The sequence below is a fragment of the Balaenoptera borealis genome, assembly GCF_965194805.1.
Source record: "Balaenoptera borealis genome assembly, chromosome: 12".
Taxonomy (NCBI): Eukaryota; Metazoa; Chordata; class Mammalia; order Artiodactyla; family Balaenopteridae; genus Balaenoptera; species Balaenoptera borealis.
Window position 1 is genome coordinate 68,688,988 of NC_138869.1, and position 23,182 is coordinate 68,712,169.

The 23,182-nt window shown below is 53.1% G+C and overlaps 2 protein-coding genes, 1 long non-coding RNA gene and 1 pseudogene across 22 annotated transcripts in view; 3 read left to right on the forward strand and 1 right to left on the reverse strand.

The window, feature by feature from the left end:
- SYNGAP1 (synaptic Ras GTPase activating protein 1) overlaps window positions 1-13,448 on the forward strand; it is a gene marked incomplete at its 3' end in the record, with an annotated part of 31,465 nt that extends 18,017 nt beyond the window's left edge. Inside the window, exons 10-20 of one of the 11 annotated variants that reach the window (XM_082345616.1) lie at window positions 1,528-1,764; window positions 1,895-2,096; window positions 2,311-2,489; window positions 3,137-3,178; window positions 3,582-4,656; window positions 5,086-5,259; window positions 6,387-6,598; window positions 7,731-7,821; window positions 8,089-8,156; window positions 8,686-8,765; window positions 11,518-11,654. In XM_082345616.1, coding sequence (XP_082201742.1) covers window positions 1,528-1,764; window positions 1,895-2,096; window positions 2,311-2,489; window positions 3,137-3,178; window positions 3,582-4,656; window positions 5,086-5,259; window positions 6,387-6,598; window positions 7,731-7,821; window positions 8,089-8,156; window positions 8,686-8,749 — 2,344 coding nt within the window. Of the gene's footprint in view, window positions 1-1,527; window positions 1,765-1,894; window positions 2,097-2,310; window positions 2,490-3,136; window positions 3,179-3,581; window positions 4,657-5,085; window positions 5,260-6,386; window positions 6,599-7,717; window positions 8,161-8,685; window positions 8,766-10,749; window positions 11,248-11,517 lie in introns of those variants that run through there. The other 10 variants (XM_082345617.1, XR_014232342.1, XR_014232343.1 and 7 more) reach the window with 10 other exon arrangements.
- LOC309607280 lies at window positions 4-15,154 on the reverse strand. 4 transcript variants are annotated; one of them, XR_014232349.1, is made up of 7 exons: window positions 14,941-15,154; window positions 11,240-11,343; window positions 9,686-9,818; window positions 7,283-7,547; window positions 5,666-5,852; window positions 3,698-3,780; window positions 4-172 (listed from the first exon to the last, which is right to left on the reverse strand). It is a non-coding gene; the product is annotated as an uncharacterized lncRNA (long non-coding RNA). The 4 variants fall into 4 exon arrangements; XR_014232348.1 differs by lacking the exon at window positions 9,686-9,818; XR_014232350.1 differs by lacking the exons at window positions 4-172; window positions 9,686-9,818 and adding an exon at window positions 2,463-2,582.
- LOC309607353 (GTP-binding nuclear protein Ran pseudogene) lies at window positions 13,835-14,946 on the forward strand (annotated as a pseudogene). Its single transcript has one exon. The product of its transcript is annotated as a GTP-binding nuclear protein Ran pseudogene (transcript).
- An 84-nt stretch (window positions 15,155-15,238) lies between the features above and the next one.
- Window positions 15,239-23,182, forward strand: part of ZBTB9 (zinc finger and BTB domain containing 9) — a 46,575-nt gene continuing 38,631 nt past the window's right edge. For 3 of the 6 annotated variants that reach the window (XR_014232371.1, XR_014232372.1, XR_014232373.1), the window contains exons 1-2: window positions 15,239-15,503; window positions 15,759-18,444. Coding sequence is in view for 1 of the 6 variants with exons in the window: in XM_082345762.1 (XP_082201888.1) it covers window positions 15,765-17,177 (1,413 nt within the window). In the remaining 5 variants the exon portion in view is untranslated. Of the gene's footprint in view, window positions 15,504-15,758; window positions 22,747-23,182 lie in introns of those variants that run through there. The other 3 variants (XR_014232374.1, XR_014232375.1, XM_082345762.1) reach the window with 3 other exon arrangements.

Below are 23,182 nucleotides of genomic sequence, written 5' to 3' on the forward strand. Positions count from 1 at the left end.
GAGACTGGGAACCCTGGGTTGGGGGGCCAGGGTTGGGGGAGTCGTGTGTTCATCTGTTCATCCATCTGTCCATCTTCAAAGAGGACTGAGAACCAGTTATGGGCAAAGCATTGTGCTTGGTGCCGTAGAGCAGACAGAGAGCCATGAGGCTTGGCCCCTGCCCTCAGAGGACCTGTACCAGAATGAGTAGGGACAGATTAGATACGCAGAAAGCCACAGAACAGTACAGTATGTGTTAAGTTCCAAGTGAGGGTACCCCCCCCCACGCCTCCACAATGCAACATAAGGTCAGAGAAGGCAGATCTTTGATTGAGATAAGCAGGGAAGGCTTCGTGGAGGAGGTGCCAGGGCTGAGCTTGGAAGACTGGGTCAGGTTCTGATGTATAGATATGGTGGGCTGAGAAGACGTTTCGGGAGAAGGCTGTGGAACAGGCCCATGCGTGAAGGTGAGAGGTCCTGGGACAGCAGGCAGAGGTAGTTTAGTGGAGCGTGTGTCTCACAGTGGAGAGTGGTGGGAGACGTGTCCGGACAGGGCGAGGAGAGTTAGAATCTGAAGGCCTCCGCTGCCAGGTAAAGGAGTTGGAGCTCATTGGTAGGTCGTGGGATGCCAAGCAGTATCATGATTGAGAAGGTTAATTCTTAAGTGGAGGTGGGTGTGGCCGGTGGCTGGAGTAGGGAGAATGAAGTCCAGGCTAGCTAGGGACTGTTGTTAATGGGTCAGGCATGGAAATCATAGCCTGAGTCAGGATGGTAGCAGGAAAAGTAGAAAGGGGCTACTGTAAGGACCCTCTGTGGAAAGGATCAACAGGAGTCATTGGCTAATTGGAAAGGAGGGGGCATGTCTGTGGGGAGCAAGGACGACTCCCAAGGCCATGAGGTTGGTGGTTGGGAGACCGGTGGCCTCACTGACAGAACTGGGGAGTCAGGAGGGAGAGCCCAGTGGAGGTTGGAGGTGTGGGGGGCGATGCTGAGCTCCACTTTACACCAGTTAGAGTTTAAGGTGTCAATGGGACATTGAAGAGGAGGACCAGGGAGGTGGGGAGAGTGAGCTCTGAGCCATTCCAGGGACTGGGGATCATGCCTGGGACACCTCCATCCCCATTTCCCTGGAATCCAGAAGAGTTGGGGGGTCCGAGCTCCCTGTACCTCGAGTGACCCTCCATCTCTCTCCCATCTCTGTCTCTCCCTGGTGTCTTTCTTCTCCTCCTCTCCTTGTCTCTCTCACTTGCCCCTGTCTCTCTCCCACGTGTGCCTCTTCCCTCACCTCCTCTCCCCTCCATTCTCTCTCCCTACCCTGTCTGTCCCCTCTGTCCCCTCTGCCATAGCCCTCTTCCTCCAGCAGCCTCCTGTCCTCCTCCTGCGCTCCCTCCCTCCCTCCCTGTCGCTCTCACCTCTGGGAGGGTTCCACACCCTCACCTCCTTCCACCCCCCTCAGCATGTTCCCTGGAAGCTGAGGGTCTCTGGGGCTCAGTCCCGGTCTCTCTCTTTCTCTCTCTCTCTCTCTGTCTCCCCACCCCGTCCCCTCAGCGTGTTCCCGAGGGAGCTGAAGGAGGTGTTTGCGTCTTGGCGGCTGCGCTGCGCAGAGAGGGGCCGGGAGGACATCGCAGACCGGCTGATCAGCGCCTCGCTCTTCCTGCGCTTCCTCTGCCCGGCCATCATGTCACCCAGTCTCTTTGGGCTCATGCAGGAGTACCCAGATGAGCAGACCTCGCGAACCCTCACCCTCATCGCCAAGGTCATCCAGAACCTGGCCAACTTTTCCAAGTGAGGGAAGCCTCAGGCTGGGTGTCAGACGGGGCTGGAGTGGGCAGGAAGGGTCTCCTGAGTCCCTAGAGACAGGCGTGGGTTGGAGGCCTTCTGGGTGTGACCTGTACCTTCTGGATGCTTTGGCCAGGTTTACCTCAAAGGAGGACTTTCTGGGCTTCATGAATGAGTTTCTGGAGCTGGAGTGGGGTTCCATGCAGCAGTTCCTGTACGAGATCTCCAACCTGGACACACTGACCAATAGCAGTAGCTTTGAGGGTTACATCGACCTGGGCCGAGAGCTCTCCACGCTGCATGCCCTGCTCTGGGAGGTGCTGCCCCAGCTCAGCAAGGTGAGCATAGGCCCCTTGGCCCGTCCTCAGGTCTCCAGAGGCTCCTGTAGCCCGGAGACCACCCCCTGCGCAGATTCTTCCCCCCTCCTATTCCCAGACATGTCACTGCCACTTCCAATGCCACTTCCCCAGCTCAGACTCCTTCTACCTGAACTCTCTGAGGCCCCCTTAAAGCTGGGCTGTTAGCCCCCGGGTAATAGCCTCCCCATTCCAGGAAGCCCTCCTGAAGCTGGGCCCACTGCCCCGGCTCCTCAACGACATCAGCACAGCTCTGAGGAACCCCAACATCCAACGGCAGCCGAGCCGTCAGAGCGAGCGGCCCCGGCCTCAGCCTGTGGTGCTGCGGGGCCCTTCGGCCGAGATGCAGGGCTACGTGATGCGGGACCTCAACAGGTGAGCACCCAGGGCCCCAAGCCTGTGCCCTAGGCGCCCTTATGCTTCTGTCCTGGATACACTCCGCTGGGCCCCATGTGCCTTTCTCGAGGGCTTGAAAGAAAGGAAAGAGAAGCGTTTTCTCAGAGAAGACGGTAAGGAGACAGGTCCAGTCAGTAGTTAGCTGCAAGCCAGAGGGAGCAAGGAATGTAGAGCCCCCCCAAAACATGCTGAGATTCCGCCAACTCCAGCCTGGCGTAAGCCTAGGAGGTCCCTCTCCCTGCTCAGAGCTTGGGTTCAGCCTGTACACTTGGACCAGCCACCTGGTGTCAGATAGCTCTGTATTAGTTGGTAAAGCAGCACCATCCCCAGCCCCACCACCAGGACCCCTCAGACCTTGCCCCGATTCAGCACTAGAGCAGTAGCCCCTGGACCCCACCCCGCAGAGCCTCCCCACCACAGCAGCCTCCAGGCTGGGAGGCGCACAGAGCCGCAGCTGCTGCTCGTTGTTTTGATGACCATCCTGCTCGTTCCTCTGCCCGCATCTCTCCCTCCATGATGCCATACCCATCCCACCATCCCCGCCTCTCCTTCGACACATCCCCAACTTCCACCTGCCTCTCTCCTTCTCTCTGTCTGTGCTCGTCCCTCTTCCCATCTCTCTCCAGCTCCATCGACCTTCAGTCCTTCATGGCTCGAGGCCTCAACAGGTGAGGGGCTCTCCCCTCCCCCGCCCTCCTCTCCTCTCCTGTCTGCTCCCCCCACAACCCCGACTCCAGTGGCCATCACCTCCCTCCACTCCTCTTCTCCTCCATGCACCCTCATCTCCTCCACATCTGCCCAGACCTGCCCCTCATGCCTCCTCCTTGCTGCCCCATCTCCCCTTCTCCAGGCCTCCCTCCCTTCCCGGAGGGGCCCTGTCCCATCCTATTTCCTTCGCATCCCCTCCCATCCCCCCAGCCTGCCTGCCCTCTCCCGAGCTGCAAACATCAGCTCTCAGCCCTTCCCTGCGGGTCCCACTCTTCACCCCAGGCCTATGCTGGACCACAGAGGCTCTACTGCCAGTAGTCTGGGTCTTACCTCCCACTCGTGTGCCTGCTTCCCTTCCTGCAGCTCTATGGACATGGCTCGCCTCCCCTCCCCAACCAAGGAAAAGCCCCCCCCACCGCCGCCTGGTGGGGGGAAAGACCTGTTTTATGTCAGCCGCCCACCCCTGGCCCGGTCCTCACCCGCGTACTGCACGAGCAGCTCGGACATCACAGAACCGGAGCAGAAGATGCTGAGTGTCAACAAGAGCGTCTCCATGCTGGACCTGCAGGGTGATGGGCCCGGTGGCCGCCTCAACAGCAGCAGTGTGTCCAACCTGGCAGCCGTCGGGGACCTGCTGCACTCGAGCCAGGCCTCCCTGACCGCGGCCTTGGGGCTGCGGCCCGCGCCTGCAGGCCGCCTCTCCCAGGGGAGCGGCTCATCCATCACGGCGGCCGGCATGCGTCTCAGCCAGATGGGCGTCACCACGGACGGTGTCCCTGCCCAGCAACTGCGCATACCCCTCTCCTTCCAGAATCCTCTCTTCCACATGGCTGCTGATGGGCCAGGCCCCCCAGGGGGCCATGGAGGGGGCGGAGGCCACGGTCCACCCTCCTCCCATCACCACCATCACCACCATCACCACCACCGAGGTGGAGAGCCCCCAGGGGACACCTTCGCCCCATTCCATGGCTATAGCAAGAGCGAGGACCTCTCCTCAGGGGTCCCCAAGCCCCCCGCTGCTTCCATCCTCCACAGCCACAGCTACAGTGATGAGTTTGGACCCTCTGGCACTGACTTCACCCGTCGGCAGCTCTCACTCCAGGACAACCTGCAGCACATGCTGTCTCCTCCCCAGATCACCATTGGTCCCCAGAGGCCCGCTCCCCCAGGGCCTGGAGGTGGGAGCGGCGGTGGGGGCAGCGGCGGGGGTGGCGGGGGCCAGCCGCCTCCGTTGCAGAGAGGCAAGTCTCAGCAGTTGACAGTCAGCGCTGCCCAGAAACCCCGGCCGTCCAGCGGGAACCTGTTGCAGTCACCGGAGCCAAGTTATGGCCCTGCCCGTCCGCGGCAACAGAGCCTCAGCAAAGAGGGCAGCATTGGGGGCAGCGGGGGCAGCGGCGGCGGAGGGGGTGGGGGGCTCAAGCCCTCCATCACCAAGCAGGTAGGTGGGGGTGGGAGGAAGGCCGGAGGGGTGAAGAGCAGGGAGGGAAGAAGGAAACGGGTTGGGGGGGTGGTAAAACAGAGTCTGTGGTTTGAAGTTACAATTTTCTCACTTCCTTTCATTCATTAAACAAATGTTCGTAAAGGGCTTGCTTTGCGCCACGTGCTGTTCTAGGCACTGTGCACTTGGCAGTGAACGACAGACAAAACTCCCTGCCCTCATGGGGCTCCTGAGGGGAGATATGATGAATAACTAATATAGCATTCACGAGGCGAGTGCTAGCGCAGGGGACAGGCTGGGGACTCTGATCTAGTGCGGGGGATAGGAAGGGGACTCTCGTCTCTTTGGGCAGTGCTCCCTCCCTCTAAAAGCACTCCGCCTCCTCCCACCTTCCCTCTCTCCTTCTGCCCCCACCTCGCCCTGCCCCAGCATTCTCAGACGCCATCCACGCTGAACCCCACGATGCCAGCCTCCGAGCGGACGGTGGCCTGGGTCTCCAACATGCCTCATCTGTCGGCTGACATCGAGAGCGCCCACATCGAGCGGGAAGAGTACAAGCTCAAGGAATACTCGAAGTCCATGGACGAGAGCCGGCTGGATAGGGTACGCAGGGCCCTCCCTGCCCCAAGCCCCGTCTTACCCTTTACCCACAGGGCGGGCTTCTAGTCCCTTCCAAGGGCAACATCTGTGGTCAGGTAGTTACGATAAAAAAAAAAGGACAAAGACCCGATGTCTTCTCCTGAGAAGCCCTCAGTCTGTCAGGGGAGGCCAGATACAGTCCGTTGGAAAACCCATTCCAACTCTGTTATTTTGGGTTACACACATCATAGACTGTCTGGGGAAGAGCATGCTCTATATTAGGCTGCCTCTGTGTTCTTCCCTGGGGAGAACATGTTGAAGCCCTGGCTCCTGTGACTTCTCAGGAGAGAGGAAGTTACTTCACTAGCAGTGGGAGCTGTACATTGGGCGAGGGGCAGAGTGGTTGTACCAGGACCCACGCACGGCTTACCAGTCACTGTCCCGTGGGCATTGGTGACAGAGGGTTGGTGGTCGGGGGGAGGGTGGTGTGTATTGGCCCACGTGTGGAAAGACTGTCCAGACTTTCAGCTGGTGGTGGTCCCGAGCAAAAGTCAGCAGGAGCTCTGGCCTTCACACACTTAGCAGAAAGTTCCTTGGGAGCCGTTTCTGCGAGGACCCTGAAGAAGAGGGTAGCTGCAGGGTTAGATTATATATACAGAATACATGACTGCAACTTGGGGGAGCAGAGAGGCTTTTGGGGAGAAGTGGTCTCTGAGCAAAGGAAAATGTTGGGATTGATGTAGATGGACTTGAGCTAAGAGACTATCTTCAGGCTTTATAATAAATTATTTCCAGCACCATTTAACAAGCTGAGGCCAAAATGCATTCCACGCATTGTGTCTGTGAGTCTGTCCAGGCTCCTGTGTGGGTCCTCCCATGTCCAGATGCACATGTGAGGGCATGTGTGTACCTCTAGGGTGGGGGAGTCCACCATTTTGCTCCATCTTGAGGGAGCCTCAGCCGCACGTTAGGGCCTTCTTAAAGGCCAGTTGTGTGTGTGTGTATGACCAACAGGCAGAGAAGGGCTGGAGGAAGCTGGTGGGGTGTCCCTCACCACACAGCGGCTGTGCTTGGCAGGCAGGGGTAGAGGCTGGGTGGTGGGGTCAGGCACAGCCCCCCTCACAGTGCGGGGTCGTGTGCCCGGCGGGCAGGTGAAGGAGTATGAGGAGGAGATCCACTCGCTGAAGGAGCGGCTGCACATGTCCAACCGGAAGCTGGAAGAGTATGAGCGGAGGCTGCTGTCCCAGGAGGAACAGACCAGCAAAATCCTGATGCAGTATCAGGCGCGGCTGGAACAGAGCGAGAAGAGGCTAAGGCAGCAGCAGGCAGAGAAGGACTCACAGATCAAGAGCATCATTGGCAGGTGAGGGGCGGCCCGGGGAGGAGTGGCAAGGGAGAGCCTGAGGCTGAAGAGGGCCAGCGAGCTCCCCCCAGCCCCCAACCACCATCCCCCATCCCCCAACGCAGGACACCAGGAGGAAAGCCCACCACCCTCCTCCCAGGGATGCCACCCACTCCGTCATCACCAGATGGAGAGAAACCTCCCGCTTAGTGCATTAAATGTCCCTTTACTAAACCCTGATCTCTCTCCTAGTAGAGTAACTTCTGAAGCCCTTGGAAAATGTACCTCTTACTGTCCAACCATCTCTCTGTGTCTGGACCTGGCCTAGCCTGGGACTCCCCACTGGTTATTCTCAACCCAGCCTGTGATGTTCACCCCAAATCTAAGCAGGGGTCCCTTGGCCATAGTAGCCCCTGGCCATCCCATCCTGGGCCCACCCTCCTCTGCAGCCGTGGAAAGGTACTCCATCAGAAAGTAAATGACGCTTGTTTTAGCCTGTGCTCTGTCAAGCCCTGGACTCCAAAGAGGTGTCTCAACAAGGGGATCAGTTAGCTAGAGAACTGGGTAGGACCCCCACTCCAACCAGAGCCAGATCCATTTCCACCCATTCTAAATGTATTTTTGAGTAAGATTAATTAGAAGAAAAAGGTTTGACTGGAAACCTTTTTGAAAACCACTGCTTTGATATCCTTTATGAGAAGTCACCTTGAGAATCTTCACAGAAGGCAGGGAGAGTCCGGGAATGATGATTGTAGAGATCCCTCTTGGGCGAGGGGTGTCTAGGGGCTGCCCTGGAGATGGCCTAGTTTCGGTGAGGTGGGGTGGGGGATGGAGAAGCCAGGTCTTCAGCCACAGGGTCTGATGGACGGCACAGTCCTGAGTGGGAGCACGGAGGGCCGGGGTGCCTGGTGGTAGGTAGGGGATCTCTGAGGCACAGAAACCCGTCCTTAGCAGGGAGATGCGAGCGTCCCTGAAAGGAAGGTGAATGACAGGGCGTCTTTTGGAGTCAGAACAATGGAGGGATTCTGACCACAGGGGAGAAGGATGCCCAAGGCTTTTCCATAGAGCGGTGGGGTTCCCCGGGATCGTGAGCTCCCCAGGCAGGCTTCGCGCCCGTGCCCGCCACTAACCCCACTGAAGCCCGTCCCTTCAGGCTGATGCTGGTGGAGGAGGAGCTGCGCCGGGAGCACCCCGCCATGGCTGAGCCGCTGCCCGAACCCAAGAAGAGGCTGCTCGACGCTCAGGTGGAAATTACAATGTCATTTATCTTCTCCGTGTCCCATCCCCATCCATCCCACTGTCCTTCGTGCAGTCACTGCACCAGCCACCCCAGCCCCATCGCCATCCGTCTCTCCCATTGTTCTCCGTTTGTCCACTGGCTGCTCCTGGCAGCCCCCAAGGGACCCCATTTTCATCCCATCGTCTGTGCCTTTGTCACTCCCAGCAGTGTCAGCCCCCCTCCCCTGCCGTGCCTCCCCACCCTGCCTTTCCCACTTCTGTTTGCGTTTCAGGACCTCCTACCAGAACCTCAGACCCCACCAAGTTCCTGGACCCCTGCCCCTGCTGGGCCTGCCCCTGTGTGAGTCAGGGAGTTTGGCCTCCTCTGAGCTCCTCTCGGGACGGGAGGGCCAGAGGCTGCAGTTTGCTAGAACAGAGCCCAGGGCAGTAGGAGTGCTAGTGTCCCCAGGCTCCGGCTGGTGCCCTGGGGACGTGGGGTACTCGTCACTGCTGTTCTCTGGGCCCCCCAGTCCCCATCACTCCTTGACAGCCACCGCTGGGCCTCCTCTTCCCGACTCCTCAGATCCTGAAAGCCCCCTGCCCTGTAAGCTCTCCCTTCCTTCCCTCGGTGTTGAAGGCTTAGCCGCCTTCTTTGGCCTGCCTCTCCCTGTGGTCCTCACTCCTGACTGGCCTCTCCAGCTCCCGGCTGCTCTCCCTCTCTCTCACCAGCCAACCTTTAGGACCTCCCTCCTGCCCCCTTAACCCCTTGTTCTCCCCCAATTCTGCTCACTTCCCACCCATGCTCCTCTTTCCTCTGCTCTGACCTCCAGGCTTCCCCCCCAGCACCACCAAGGCTCCTGACCCCATGACCCCACTCTCTCCCCCTGCAGCTCCTCATCAGGTAATTCTCCTGGTTCCGCTTTGACCACGGGCGGAGGACACAGGGGGAGGTGACTCCGGACCACTGCAGGTTGGTCGTGAAGCCCACTCCCCTCTGACTCTCCGGAGCTTCTCCCCCGCTCACTGCTGCCCCCCACACCCGAGGACCTCTACAGACCCGACCCTCCGGACACCTCCTGCACAGACCTGTCTCCCCAGGCATTGTCCCAAGAGCACTTCCTGCCGCCTCCCAGAACTGTTCAGCGACACCTGACCAGTACCAAGCACCTTACCCTAGATGGCCTGCACATCCCCAGATCACACTCCCCTTCCTACACACCTCCCCGCGGCCTCCTCCTGACTCTCAGTCCTCCTCCTCTACCTCTCCAGTGTATGTCTGTCACCCCCCATTTCACCAAAGCGTCCTTGGGGGTTGGGATGTTGGGGTCAGGGTTTGTTAAAGGGGTGGTGGTGATGCCGGGTTGGGGGCCTCTGGCTAAAGGGGCTGTGCTGGCTGCAGCAGGTAGGCTGGGGTTTCCTCTTCCTTCTCCCACACCTTGGTTCTGTAGAGAGCCCTCCTTCCTCCCACCCCTCACCTGTTTCTCTCTCTTCCTTACATCTGTGAGGTAGAAGGCATCTGGGGCTCCTATTCAGCCCCACTGGGTGGGAATTAATAGTGGGTAATTAATTAAGGGAGACTTTGGGGTGCCGGGAAAGGATGCTGTTCAGATGTCAGGACAGTAAGGGTGAGTGGAGCAAGGAGAAGGAGCGAGAAAGAACCTTGACAGATGTTAGGATGTGGACTGGTGCATGTGGCATTGGGAGTTGGAAGTGGGGGGAGGTGTCCTCCTAAGTAAGATCGTGGGCTTTGTAGCCATGTTGATTCAAGGCAGAGATGCCAGAACCAGCAGATTAAATAACCTCTCGTCAGTGCTCACAGCCCTGGGCTGCTAATGCCACTCACTCCCCCTCTCCCGCCACCCAGTGGCCTTGCCGGACACAGAATCCTACCTGAAAGGCCAGTAAATGGGAACCAGTCAGCCACTGACATCACTTCTGAGATGCTTTATTTTCTGCGGGATTGATCTGCAGTGGGCAGTGTCTCCTCACACTGTAATTTTAACTCTCTGCCTGCCCGGCCTCTCTGTCAAAGTAGTTGGTGAGTTAAAAAACAGATGCTGCAAGGCACCAGGGGACCTCACCATTTAAAGGACTCCTGTGGTGAATTCTTTTGTAAAATGAATAATGGCACCCTAATTTATCTCCTTTCTAAATTTGGGTCCATGGGAGTGTTGGGGGCATGCCTGTGTGCCGTTGCCAGCAGACAAGCAGAGGGAAGGGAATCTGAGGTTTCCTTCCCCTGCTCTCCTGCCACACTCAGGATACCCTACCAGACAGGATTTCCTCTCTCACTGGCTGTGCAAAGTGTGGGAGAGGCAAGCTAAGAGGGTGGCTTTGCTTAAATCTTGGGTTTGGGTGACCTTCTGAGAGATGAGGAGAGGTGACCTGGGAGCCTCTGCTTCGAGTTTTTATATCTTTTAGAGATTCTGTCAGACACAGCTAGGTTGCCAGGATTCAATGCCCTATGATCCAGGAAATAATTTGGACACTTTCTCTAAACCCCTTTCAAGTATTGGTCCCTCTGCAACTCAGCCATTAACATAAAAATTAATTATGTACCTGTATTTTTAAAAGCCTAAGCAAGCAACCCAAAGTGTAGAACACATGGCTTTCTTCTCTCCCAGCAGAGGAACAGAAGCCAGAGCTGAGGGGAGGAACCAGGAGTTGGTCCAGGAGGGGTAGGAAGGGGTAGAATAGGACCAGGGGTGGGAGTAGGGTTTGGTACCCCTCACCCTCTAACTGGAAGCCCAGGGTGAGGGAATGAAAGGAGCATGGGGGTGGAAAGGAATGAAGCCCTTCTGTTTCCTGGGGATGCAGAGCTTGGGGCATGCTGCGTCTCTGCAGAAGCTCCTAGTCCTTTCCTTCCTGCCGTTATTGTGAGCGAGAGGCGGCCCCTCCCACAGTGTTTTCTCCTTCCCACATCACTTCCCTGAATCCCCTTCCTTTCCCCCCAGTACAGTTAAACCTCTCTAATTTGGAATGTTATATTTGAGAAGCTGGCCACTCTGAATAAGTGACAAAACTGAATGACAGTGTCTATTTAATGAAATGCATGTCTTCATACGATATACAGTAAGTAGAACTCAATGAACGAGGCTTTCCCACTCGAGGCCCTCAGGGAGCATGTGTTAATGAGTAGATAGGATTGAAAAGTCTGTTTTCTGGTATAGGTTAAATATTCCCTCCCACAGACACGTTCCCACTATTAATTTTGCTTAGCACACCCTTTCTTCACAGATAAAGGAAAACTCAAGCCCAGTTTTTGTTCAAATTATGAAAAAAATCCCCAATCCATGGGAGTTTGGATTAATGAGGTTTTGCTGTACTGCTTCCCCTTGTTCCCTCTACACAAAGTTCCCACCTCTGATTGGGGGTGGCCTGGGAGGGGGGCACTGGGAAGGGGAAGATGCAAGGGTTAGGTTGGGGGTGAGATAGGAAACTTACTTCTTTTGAACTGGGTTCCTGATGTGACTCCCTGGGTTGAAGGCCCCTGTTAGGAGTCAGGGGTGAGATTCTCTTCTCCCTGATCCCAGAAGATGTAACTTCTCCTACAGGTGAGAAACAAAGGAGGAGGATGCGGGTGGGGGTGTCCTGGGGGAAGGGGGTGGGATGTGGTTTGTGGAGTGGGCCAGCTCTGGGGGAGGCCACTGCTAGGGGGCTGGCACCCAGGCCCCCGCGAAGCGTCTCAATAAGTCCGCGCTCTCCTCTTTGGTGTCTTGCAGGAGAGGCAGCTTCCCCCCTTGGGTCCAACAAACCCGCGTGTGACGCTGGCCCCACCTTGGAACGGCCTGGCCCCCCCAGCCCCACCTCCCCCACCCCGGCTGCAGATCACCGAGAACGGCGAGTTCCGAAACACCGCAGACCACTAGCCCACCCTGCATCACAGACCTCCTTCTCCCTCCCTGTGCACCCCACCTTGGAACGGCACCAACCACCAGGACTGGACGTCGCCGAGGGACAGCGGGATTGCCTCCCTGAATGCCTCCCTGGGGGGCACCAGTCCCCCACCCCCACTGCACCATTTCCAGGAGGGAGAGCAGGGACCCTCAGTTGCTCCCTTTTCCTTCCTGTTGGGGTGCTTCCCCCTGTGACCCCCAGGAACCCTTGCCCCAGGACACCACCTACCCCACACAGACCCCTTCACTCCGGGGTGCTATCCCCATCCTCTGCCTCATCGTTCCCCTGAGCACTGGGGGACAGACCCTCACCCCACCGTGGGGGTGCGGCACCTCCAAACTTTCAACTTCAGGGTGATTTTTTAGCAGTAACCAGAGCTGACAATCTAACTCCCCTCCACCGCCCCATTTTGGCCTCCCCTGTCCCCCTTGTTATGGGGAGGGGACCCCAGGTGAGGGGGCCCTATTACCCCTTGATTTCTCAGGAGCGTCTGGGGGGGCTCAGCACGCACAAACTCCTTCTCCTCCTACCACTCTTAAATTTACTCCCTCCCCACCCAGAACCCAGATGGGGTGGAGGGGCCACCGGGGCAGGGAGGGGGCGGCAAGGGGGGAATGGGAGTTGTCTCCCCTTCTTCCCATACCTGATCTGCTCTTGGCTGGTCCCAGAGCGGGGTGAGGGGGCTTGTGCCCCCCCCTCCCCCAGTGTGTTGGGTGGGGCGGAATTGAGGTTTGGGGGAGGGGTTAGGGTTTAGGAGCGGGTGTATGTTGGGGAGGACAGACTAGTTGATCTGCCCTACCCTGACACACACAGCCCCGCTGCCCCTCCCCTCTCTTTTCTTGGTCTCTACTCCCAGGGGGAGGGGGGAACTTACTCTAGGAAAAGCCATGTCTCTCTCCCCCAGGGTGGGGGGACCTGTGTTGGAGGAGGGGTGTTGGGGGCCCCCTTCCATGACTCTGTCCCCCGGGGGAGGTAGGACAGGGCTGGGCTTCCCTCTCATCCTCCCCCCCCTCCCCAATCTCCCTCCACCTTCCTCCCTCCCGCCAGGTCCACAATTTTTCGGTGTTTCTCTGTACATAGCTCTCTGGCGGGATAGGGGAGGTAGGATGGATGGGGTTTGGTGTGGGTAGGTCACAGGAGGGGAGAAGCCCCTCCTTGGCACCCCCTCTTCCCTGACTGCTGTCCCCTACCCAGCCTTGCCCCCTCATCCCTTCTTGCGTTTGGTATTGAGACTCTTCCCAGACTCCACCCTTCTTTCTTTTGTATGGACAGTTCCCCTTCAGTCCCATCCCACTATACACATACACCCAGCCGGGGCCAAATTTATACTTATATAAAAGTTGTAAATATGTGAAATTTTATCCCTGTGCCCTTTCCTTGCTTTCCCAACCTCAGACCCTACCCCTGGACTCCCTTTCCTCTTCTCTTCTTTGGCTGTTGTAATTATCTGGGGTTTGTACTGTACATATCCGGGGTGTGTGTGTGGGGGCTGGGGGCAACCCCTCTGTACAGAGCTTCCTGGCCCCCTCCCCCCCATGTTTCCCTCCCCCGGCCACCACCTTAAGGGTAGGGAGATGTTCTTCCTACCTATTTTATTTTGTTTTCAACGTTCTCCCTCCCCACCCTACCCCACTCCCAGCCTACTCTATCCCCAGCCACTGTCCCTTTTTCTCCACTCCCAGCCCCATTTCCTTTTTTTCTGGAGTGTGTGGTGAAACAGAAAAATCATGTTTAATAAACGGAGATTGTTCTTTTATCGCTGTGCTGACTTTCCTAGGCTGGGACCTCCAGGAGGACCAGCAGGGTGACGAGCTGCTTTTTGAGAGGAAGCTGACAGCCTAGGAGGAACTGTATATCCTTGTGTGGTGCCGTAGTCTTCACCCTAGAATATCGCTGTCCCGACCAGCGAGGAGATTTATTGTTTTAGAGTAGGGGTTTTGCACTGGCCAAATTTCCTCCGTCTGTCTCTCCCCTCACCACTGCACTACTTAACCCGAAGGAGTAAAGAGATCAAGGAACAGCAGCATTAAATAAATAAAACATTAAAAAAAAAAAAGGAACAGCAGCATTCTCTGATAAAAGATTCCAAGTATACATCTACGTGTACCTTAAAAATAATTACCTAACTGGTAAAACTACATTTGTGAAACATCTGGTGAAATTGAGAAGCATGTAGCTACCTTGGGTGTTGAGGTCTATTCCCTTGTGTTCCATACCAACAGAGGACCTATTAAGTTCAATGTATGGGATACAGCTGGTCAGGAGAAACTTGGTGGACTGAGAGATGGCTATTATATCCAAGCTCTGTGCCATTATAATGTTTGATGTAATATCGAGAGTTACAAGATCGTGCGTAACTGGCATAGAGATCTGGTATGAGTGTGTGAGAACATACCCATCGTGTTGTGTGGCAACAAAGTGGATATTAAGGACAGAAAGGTTAAGGCAAAGTCAACTGTCTTCCACCGAAAGAAGAATCTTCAGTACTATGACATTTCTGCCAAAAGTAACTACAACTTTGAAAAGCCCTTCCTCTGGCTTGCTAGAAAACTGATCGGAGACCCTAACTTGGAGTTCGTCGCCATTCCTGCTCTCGCCCCACCAGAGGTGGTCATGGACCCAGCGTTGGCAGCACAGTACGAGCACGATCTAGAGGCTGCTCAGACAACTGCCCTCCCGGATGAACATGATGACCTGTGAGAAAGTGAAGCTGGAGCCCACAGTCAGAAGTCTAGTTTTATAGGCAACTGTCCTGTGATGTCGGTGGTGCAGGGTGTTTGCCACTTTATTATATAGCTAAGCAGAACATGTGCTTAATCTTTGGGATGCTGAAGGAGATGAATGGGCTTCGGAGTGAATGTGGCAGTTAAAAAAAAAAAAAAACCTTCTTTTTTTGGACCTGCATATTTGTGTTTTGGAACACAGTTGTTTCCTCCTTGAGTTTCAAATATAAGACTGCTACAGTCACAGCACAATATTCAGTGATGGAATCTTGTTTGTTACGGTCATTCCCATTCCTTTTCGTTTAGAATCAGAATAAAGTATTTCAAATATCTAAAAAAAAAAAAAAAATTACCTAGAAATGAAGTTTATTTAATTGCTAGTTAGAGGAAAAATAAAAATTAGTTAAAATGCTCCCGTGCGGAATGGAGGAAAGAACATGGTGCCTCATTGATGTGGGGTCCAGCCCCAGGGCCACCACTTGCCAGCCTCGGTTTCCCCCGAGGAAACGGGATGGAAACACCTACCTCGCTGGTGGCGGAGCCCGAGGGATACAAGGTGATGCGGTCAACACGTAGCCCATACAGTCCATACAGTAAGTGCCCGCTTAATCTCGCCCTCTCAGCACCTACCAGAGGCGGGGGCTGTTTAATCACCGGAGGGCACTCCCACCCCTCCTGCAGCCCCGCTGGGGCCAGAGGCTTCTCGCCAGCACCGCCTTCTCACCCGCGCAACCAATCAACATGAGGCTTGTAGGCCGGCGTCCCTCGATTGGCTGCCTCCCTGGCACCGCCCAGCGCCCCGGCCTCCGCGTCCGGCGGAGAGGCGGCGGCTTCCGGCCGGGGCGGTACGGTTGCTGCAGAGGCGCCTTGGACGCCGGGCCGCGTGTGTATTCTCGGGGGCGTGGCGGCGGGAAGAGCCGGGCGGCAGGCGCTGGCGGTCTCCGGGTGGCCGCGCCTCCCCTGGAGCCGGGCTCTGCGGGCACGTGAGTGGGAGCGGAGCGGCGGGGAGAAGCCGACCCGGCCGACGAGGTCCGGCTCGCGGCTGAAGGACCTCCTCATCTCCACAGGCCCTGGAAGTTCAAGCCTCGGTTGGTGTTTTGTTGTGGTTTGTTTTCGTTTTCTCGGCGGGGGAGTGCGTGGGACTGATCTGCCCGAACCGCCGCCGACTGAAAAGTTTCCACACGTTGGGGGGCAGGGGAGGCGAGCGTTTGAGGAGACACGGTTCCCCTTATCCAGAGCTTCTGTGACCCCGTCCCTTTCCTTCACAACCCTCTTCTCGCGCGGGATCTACCCCACCCCTCACCTCCTGTACTCGACCCCTCTGGGGTTTCTCTCTTCCCCAGGAGGCCATGGATACCTCGACGCCTTTGCTTCCCGTAGCCCCCTCCCCGGCCTGCAACCCAGCCCCACGGACGATCCAGATCGAGTTCCCTCAGCATAGCTCGTTACTCCTGGAGGCCCTGAACCGCCACAGGCTGGAGGGAAAGTTCTGTGACGTGTCCCTCCTGGTGCAGGGCCGCGAACTTAGGGCCCACAAAGCGGTGTTGGCTGCCGCCTCTCCTTACTTCCACGACAAACTTCTTCTGGGGGATGCACCACGTCTCACCCTGCCCAGCGTCATCGAAGCCGACGCCTTCGAGGGGCTGCTCCAACTCATTTATTCCGGACACCTCCGTCTGCCACTGGATGCTCTCCCTGCCCACCTCCTTGTGGCCAGTGGTCTCCAGATGTGGCAAGTGGTAGATCAGTGCTCAGAGATCCTTAGAGAACTAGAAAACTCAGGTGGTGGGATTTCAACTCGGGGAGCGACCCCTTTCCACACACTTCTTTCCACCACATCCTCTCCAGGAGGCTGGTGCATCCGCTCTTCCCCTTTCCAGACTGTGGCGCAGTCTTCTGCTTCTACCCAGAGCCCCGTTGGAGGGGAGGGGAGTGAACTGGGAGATATGTTACAGCTTCAAGTTGAAGAAGAGGAGGAGGAGGAGGAGGAGGAAGAAGAAGATGAGGAGGACCAGGGGTCAACAGCACCCCCTCAGACGCCTCAGCCTCAGAGAGGGTCAGGGGGTTTTCCCCGCCCTCCTGCATCCCACACCCTGCCCACATCCACTACTCCTTGCAGGCTTCCAGAGGGCGAGAGTGCTCCACCTGAGCCTCCTGCCCCTCATACTGCACTGCCTCCCAAAATCTTCTACATTAAGCAGGAACCCTTTGAGCCCAAGGAGGAGATATCAGGAGGCGGAACTCAGTCTGGAGGAACAAAGGAGGAGACCAAAGTGTTTCTAGGAGGGGACACTGAAGAGAATGGAGAGCTAGGGTTCTTGCTGCCCTCAGGAGCAGGGCCAACATCTGGAGGAGGTGGTCCATCCTGGAAACCAGTGGATCTTCATGGGAATGAAATCCTGTCAGGGGGTGGGGGACCTGGGGGAGCAGGGCAAGCTGTGCATGGGCCTGTGAAGCTAGGCGGGGCACCCCCTGCAGATGGAAAACGCTTTGGTTGTTTGTGTGGGAAGCGGTTTGCAGTGAAGCCAAAGCGTGACCGGCACATCATGCTGACTTTCAGCCTTCGGCCCTTTGGCTGTGGCATCTGCAACAAGCGCTTCAAGCTGAAGCACCATCTAACAGAGCATATGAAGACCCACGCTGGAGCCCTGCATGCCTGTCCTCACTGTGGCCGCCGGTTCCGAGTCCATGCCTGTTTCCTTCGCCACCGGGACCTGTGCAAGGGCCAGGGCTGGGCCACTGCTCACTGGACTTACAAGTGACTACTGAGGCCATACACTAACTTCCAGGACAAGGGAGCCACTGCTGCTGTTGGATACTTACCCCTCACTACCATGGCACCCGAATCCTGTATCTTGTTAATTATGCCAAGAGGATAGCTATATTATGGACCTCTTGTTTTTGGGTGTGGGCTTCAACCTGACCGATTTGGAAACTGATTTCTCATCTCACTCCAGGTTTTGGCTAACTACCCTACAGGAAAGTGGTTTACAGGCCATATATAAATCGATCAGTTGCCCATAATAGATATTCTTTTCATACAGGAAACTGGAATTCAGATTAGAAGTTTATTTGATGAGAGAGGAGTTAGCAAGAAAAATTATGATAAATATTTTATTCAGTCTCTGTGAGTAGTTAAGGGAGCTGGTCTCCATCTAGAGATATGTTTGATTCAGAGTTCTAGTAATCTGGAGACTAATCTAAGCTTTACTCTCCCTCATCATTGCTGAAATTATGTGAGTAGAGGTCTTCTTATATACTTTTGTTAAAATTTTCCAGAATCCCTTCAGATTATAAATTGCTTTCTCACTAGTAGGTAATTTTGCAACACCTTTTTTTTGTATGTTGTAGTTGAGCACTTTAACAGATTGAGCATTCCATGTGTCACTTAGACCCGTCTTTAATAGAGGATCTTAGTTCCCGGACCAGGGGTCTAACCTACGCCCCCTGCAGTGGAAGCGCGGAGTCTTAACCACTGGACTGCCTGGGAAGTCTCTCTTGTCTACCTTTGACCACCACTGATCATCCATATTGATCACACTGACTGGAATGTGACCAGTGAACTCAGGAGATGGCCACTGACCTAAAATACGCTCAGGGTAGCACCACCGCTCTGAAGAAGTGGCTATGGTCAGAGGGACTCAGGGCTGAGACGGCACATGCTGAAAACTAGAGAAATAACTGCACAGTGGGACCTCACCCCCTCCCTTTCCATCCCTACCCACACTTGACAGCCCCTTGGTCGACACATAGAAGGATAGATGTTGGAATGGGGAGATTGTCATAAGTTTCTTAATTTCTTCAAATAAACTTTGCCGTGAAAGCTAAGCTGACAGTGGACTGAATTGAGTCATTTATATGGGAGAGACGATGTGAGAACAGAGTTGCAAAGACTTGGACATAGTCCTTATGCGGCTGGGTTATGTTGATGGGGGAAGAATCAGATAGTCTCACACTGCTGCAGAGAACACTGTCCTGGATGTCAGTGGGCCAGATTCTCAGCCCTGACCTGCCCCTGAATAACTTCTGGTAAGTTGCCTTATTTTTCAGAGTCCGAACTGTTTTGTTTATTTTATTTTTTATTTTAAAATTTTTTTTTGGTGGGGTGGGTGGTATGTACCTCCTAACTGATTCTCTGTCTTCTTTTTTTTAAGGGGTTGTTCACATGATCTTTACCTATAATATTCCCTGACTTCATGTATTAATGTTTATTGTTTGGTTTGTTCTACATTTATTGCAAAGCACTGTACTAGACCCTGACTTATACTCTACCCTCAGAGAGTTCACAGCTACTACCAAAGCTAGACATAATGACAATGTGGTATGGTAAGTCCATGATGGGAGACAGTACAAGCTACTGTAGTGGCACAAAGGAAGCTGAGTAAAGACCTATGATGGGTCACCAGAGGTTTCACAAAGAACTCCATTGCCAGAGTGTGGCAGTGGGTGTGGGTGGCTGAATTGATGTGGAAATGGTGAACATGAGTTGAAGTCACAACTATAGAGCCAGGAGTGACAGCCTTTGCCAAAGCACGTTCCTCAAAAGTTAATAGGTATGGAACCTAAAGGGGCTAAGAAATATGACTTTATGGCTGAGAAGGTGAGTTGTAGCTGGGATCTGTCAGCCTTTCTAAAGAGCCTTGCCATGATACCATCCCCACTGTAAGGACTGGGACCACATTGGATAAGGGGTCAGGGATGGAGGCTGCCAACCTTGGATCTACTACCATCCCACCCACCTGTCATTCTTTTGGCACACGTTCTGTAGCTGACTATATCTGTTGGCCAGGATCCTTGGGTTGCAAGCAATGGAAACTGGCTCTGACTAACCTTATCAACACAGGAATCTGAAGGATGTGGGGTGGCTCCTGGAATGGAAGGAAGGGCTAAAAGACCAGCCTTTGGAAGGACAAGACCTGGGTCAGCTCCAGGGGTTCAGGGAGCAGGAACTGGGGAATTTTTCTGGTCATGTGTTTTGGGATGATGACCCAGTCAATCTTATTTCTTCTGTCACTCATCTCAAGATAAAATTTCCCAGGAGAGAACTCTGGGCCTCAGGGCCATCCTCTGACCAGAGCACCTTGATCATATGTTCCATTGAGGCAACAAATCCTGGAATCCTCAAGGGAAATTGAAGTTCTGGGACAGAAGAGTGGGGAATGGGTGCTGGCCAGCCCACAAGAACAGAGGCCCACCCCTACAATCTCCATATGTTGCCCATCTTGGGATCCGTAAAGCCTCAGATATACCTGGCACTGAATAGGTGTCCAAACTTAGGGCAGAATTGCTTCCTCCCTCTCCTTAATCCCCATAGCACTTTACTACTTCTGTAAAGCCAATTAAGACACCATGTTAGAAGTTTGGGTTTTCTTTCCAAGTTATAGGATTATAGGGAGATTGAGTTCCATGATGAAAGATTTTGGTTTAAACAAACTTAAACGTGCACCTCTCTGCTTCTGTCCTTTCCTCCTTATAGTGGAAGAGATGTCCCTTCTACTGTCCAAGGCTAGACCCCTTCCCAGAGCCTTTGCTCTTTTAATTATCCTTTCTGTGCTATATCTTCACTCTCTGTCTCTGTAGTTTCTCATTAGCATTTATTATGTTCATAGGGTTGTGAGAATTAATACATGTAAAATGCTTAGAACAGTGCCTTGCACTCAGTAAACTCGATAAATGTCAACTGTTATTATGAGTGAGAACAGTAGTTCCCCACACCTTTACAGGGATCGGTTCTCTCAGGGAAGGGTCACATACATAAAGGGAAAATATTTTCAACTAAAAGGGAAGTGAAGCATACAGCACTCAGTTAAGGATTAGATGTTATTGTTTTAATTATTACCTTTCTCATAAATGCTAGAGTTTTTCAGGGCCCTTTCCCCCATCTTCTAACTTGATACACTCCTGGGTGATTTTTATCCACTCTTCTGAGTTAAAGCATTTATTTATTTATTTATTTACTTACTTACTTACTTACTTACGGCTGTGTTGGGTCTTCGTTGCTGTGCACAGGCTTTCTCTAGTTGCGGTGAGCGGGGGCTACTCTTCGTTGCGGTGCGCAGGCTTCTCATTGCGGTGGCTTCTCTTTGTTGCAGAGCACAGGCTCCAGGCATGCGGGCTGCAGTAGTTGTGGCACATGGGCTCAGTAGTTGTGGCTCGTGGGCTCTAGAGCGCAGGCTCAGTAGTTGTGGCGCACAGGCTTAGTTGCTCTGCGGCATGTGGGATCTTCCCGGACCAGGGCTTGAACCCGTGTCCCCTGCATTGGCAGGCGGATTCTTAACCACTGCACCACCAGGGAAGTCCCCTGAGTTAAAGCATTTAAATACTGATGACCCTTAGTTTTTTATCTCCAGTTTTCCATGACCCCCAGACCCACTTAGATTTCTTCCCTCTTTCCTGCCTTCCTTCAGCAATAAGTGTCTGCTGTGTACCAGGCACTGATGAAAAAAGCAGAAGGTATCACAGGGGATTGGGCCCTGGATTGTCACTTTAAGAGACAGGTGTTTAAACCAGCTATGTAGGTATTTCATAGATATATCAAAAAGAAAAGGAAATAAAACAGGCAATAAGGTGGAGAGTAACAGAAAAGGAAGGCATACTGTACACATTTATCTAGTATCCAAAGGAAAAGAAAGACCCAGACATGCAAAACAGGGCAAGGAAAGTGGTTCTAGTAAAGTGTTCAGCAGATGTAAAGGCCAAGGAAGAGAAAGGGAGGTATATTTGATGAGACCAGTGGACCTGGAGAGGAATGAGATGTTGTCTTAGTCCATTCCAGCATCTGTAACAGAATACCACAGACCGGGTGGCTTATAAACAATGGAAGTTTATTTCTCACAGTTCTGGAGGCTGGGAAGTCCAAGATCAAGCACCAGAAGATTCAGTGTCATGAAGACCTGCTGCCTGGCTCATAGACAGTCATCTTGCTGTATCTTCACATAGTGCAAAGAGAAAGGGAGCTCTCTGGAGTCTCTTTATAAGGGCACTAATCCCATTCATGAGGTCTTCACCTTCCTGACCTAATCACCCCAAAGCCCCACCTCCCAGTAACATCACATCGGGGATTAGGATTTTAACATAATTTTGAGGGACATAAGCATTCAGTTCATTGCAGATGTGATTGAAGAGGTGGGCTGGGCTATATAGAGCCTTGCACATCGTGATGAGGAATGCGGATTTTATTATAACTGCAATGAGGCGATAAAGAGTTTAAAGTAGGGGAGTAATGATCTTTTCACATTTTAAAGAGATTCCTATAGCTGTAGAGCGAATATTGGATCATTAAAGGGCAAGATTCTTGGAAGAAAAAAAAAAGGGGGGGGTGCCAAGAGTGGGAGCAGGGAAACAACTTAGACTATGTCATTAGTGCAGACAAGAGGTGAGTAAATGCAGCAGATATGGAGAGAAGGAGATGGATTAAAGCTGTTATTATATTTTGAGGTAGGGCTGACAACGTTTTAACAGATTAATATAGAGATTGTGGGAAAGTAAAAAATCAGGTATGACTTCTAGAGTTTTGGCTTGAGCAGTTGAATTGGAGGCCATTTAATGAGTGGGAAACAGGAATAGAACTTGGGAGTGGATCAAGGGCAGATGCATGTATTGACCAGGGTTCTTCTAGACCAGGGGTTGGCAAACTTATTCTATAAAGGATAAGATAGTAAATATTAGGCTTTGCATGCTAAGAAGCAAAATCAAGGATATTATATAGGTACATAGAAATTAAGGAAAATAAACTCCCATGATTCCTTTGAATTTATGGACAAAATTCAAATTATAATAATTGAGCACAAATTTTTGTAGTACGGGTCTGCTGCTTAATTGGGGTTCAGACTTAGTGTTTCCTATCATTAAAATCAATTGCAAATGTTCATCTGTTAGTGCTGATCTATAATAAAATTTTATGTATTTCATCTTTGAAAATGTCTTCACACAGATAGTACTGCCAAATATTGGTATCAATCCCAAGAGCATATGATTTTAACTGAGCACGTTCATCACTTGAAAGGCATTTATAGAATTCTGTAATTTATATTCTCTTCATACTTGCCTCTTATCACATCATTACATTGTAGATCAAGCACATCCAATTGAAGGTTAGGTGGAAGTGCCACAATTGCACAGTTAAATGAAATATAGAAATTTCCTTTGCACTTGCACTGAGGTCTGAAAAACATTGCTGGAACTGTAGTTTGAGCTCAGAATATGTATCTGTTGAAAATTTGTGTAGGAATGGAGATCTTGCTTCTTGTTCTTGACTCTACTTGCAATTAAAACAACTTTAATGATTTTGCTGTGATGTATGTTTCCATATAAGCTCTGTTTTGCCTTGTAGTTTTTTGGCTTGTAAGAAACGGTACCACATCTGTAGCATGTCCACTGGCCGATGTATGGATGAACAAAGTGTGGTATTTATATACGATGGAATGTTACTCAACCTTAAAAAGGAAAGAAATTCTGACACATGCTCCAACATAGGTGAACCTTGAAGACATTATGCTAAGTGAAATAAGCCAGGTACAAAAGGAAAAATACTGTATGATTCTGCTTATATGAGGGACTTAGAGCAGTCAAGTTCATAGAGACAAAGTATAATGGTGGGTGCCTAGGGGCTGGGGAGAGCAGGAAATGGGGAGTTATTGTTTAATAGGTACAGAGTTTCAGTGTGGAAAGATGAAAAAAGTTCTGCAGATGGATGGTGGTGATGGTTGCACAACAACATGAATTACTTAGTGCCACTGAACTGTACACTTAAAAATGGTTTAAAACA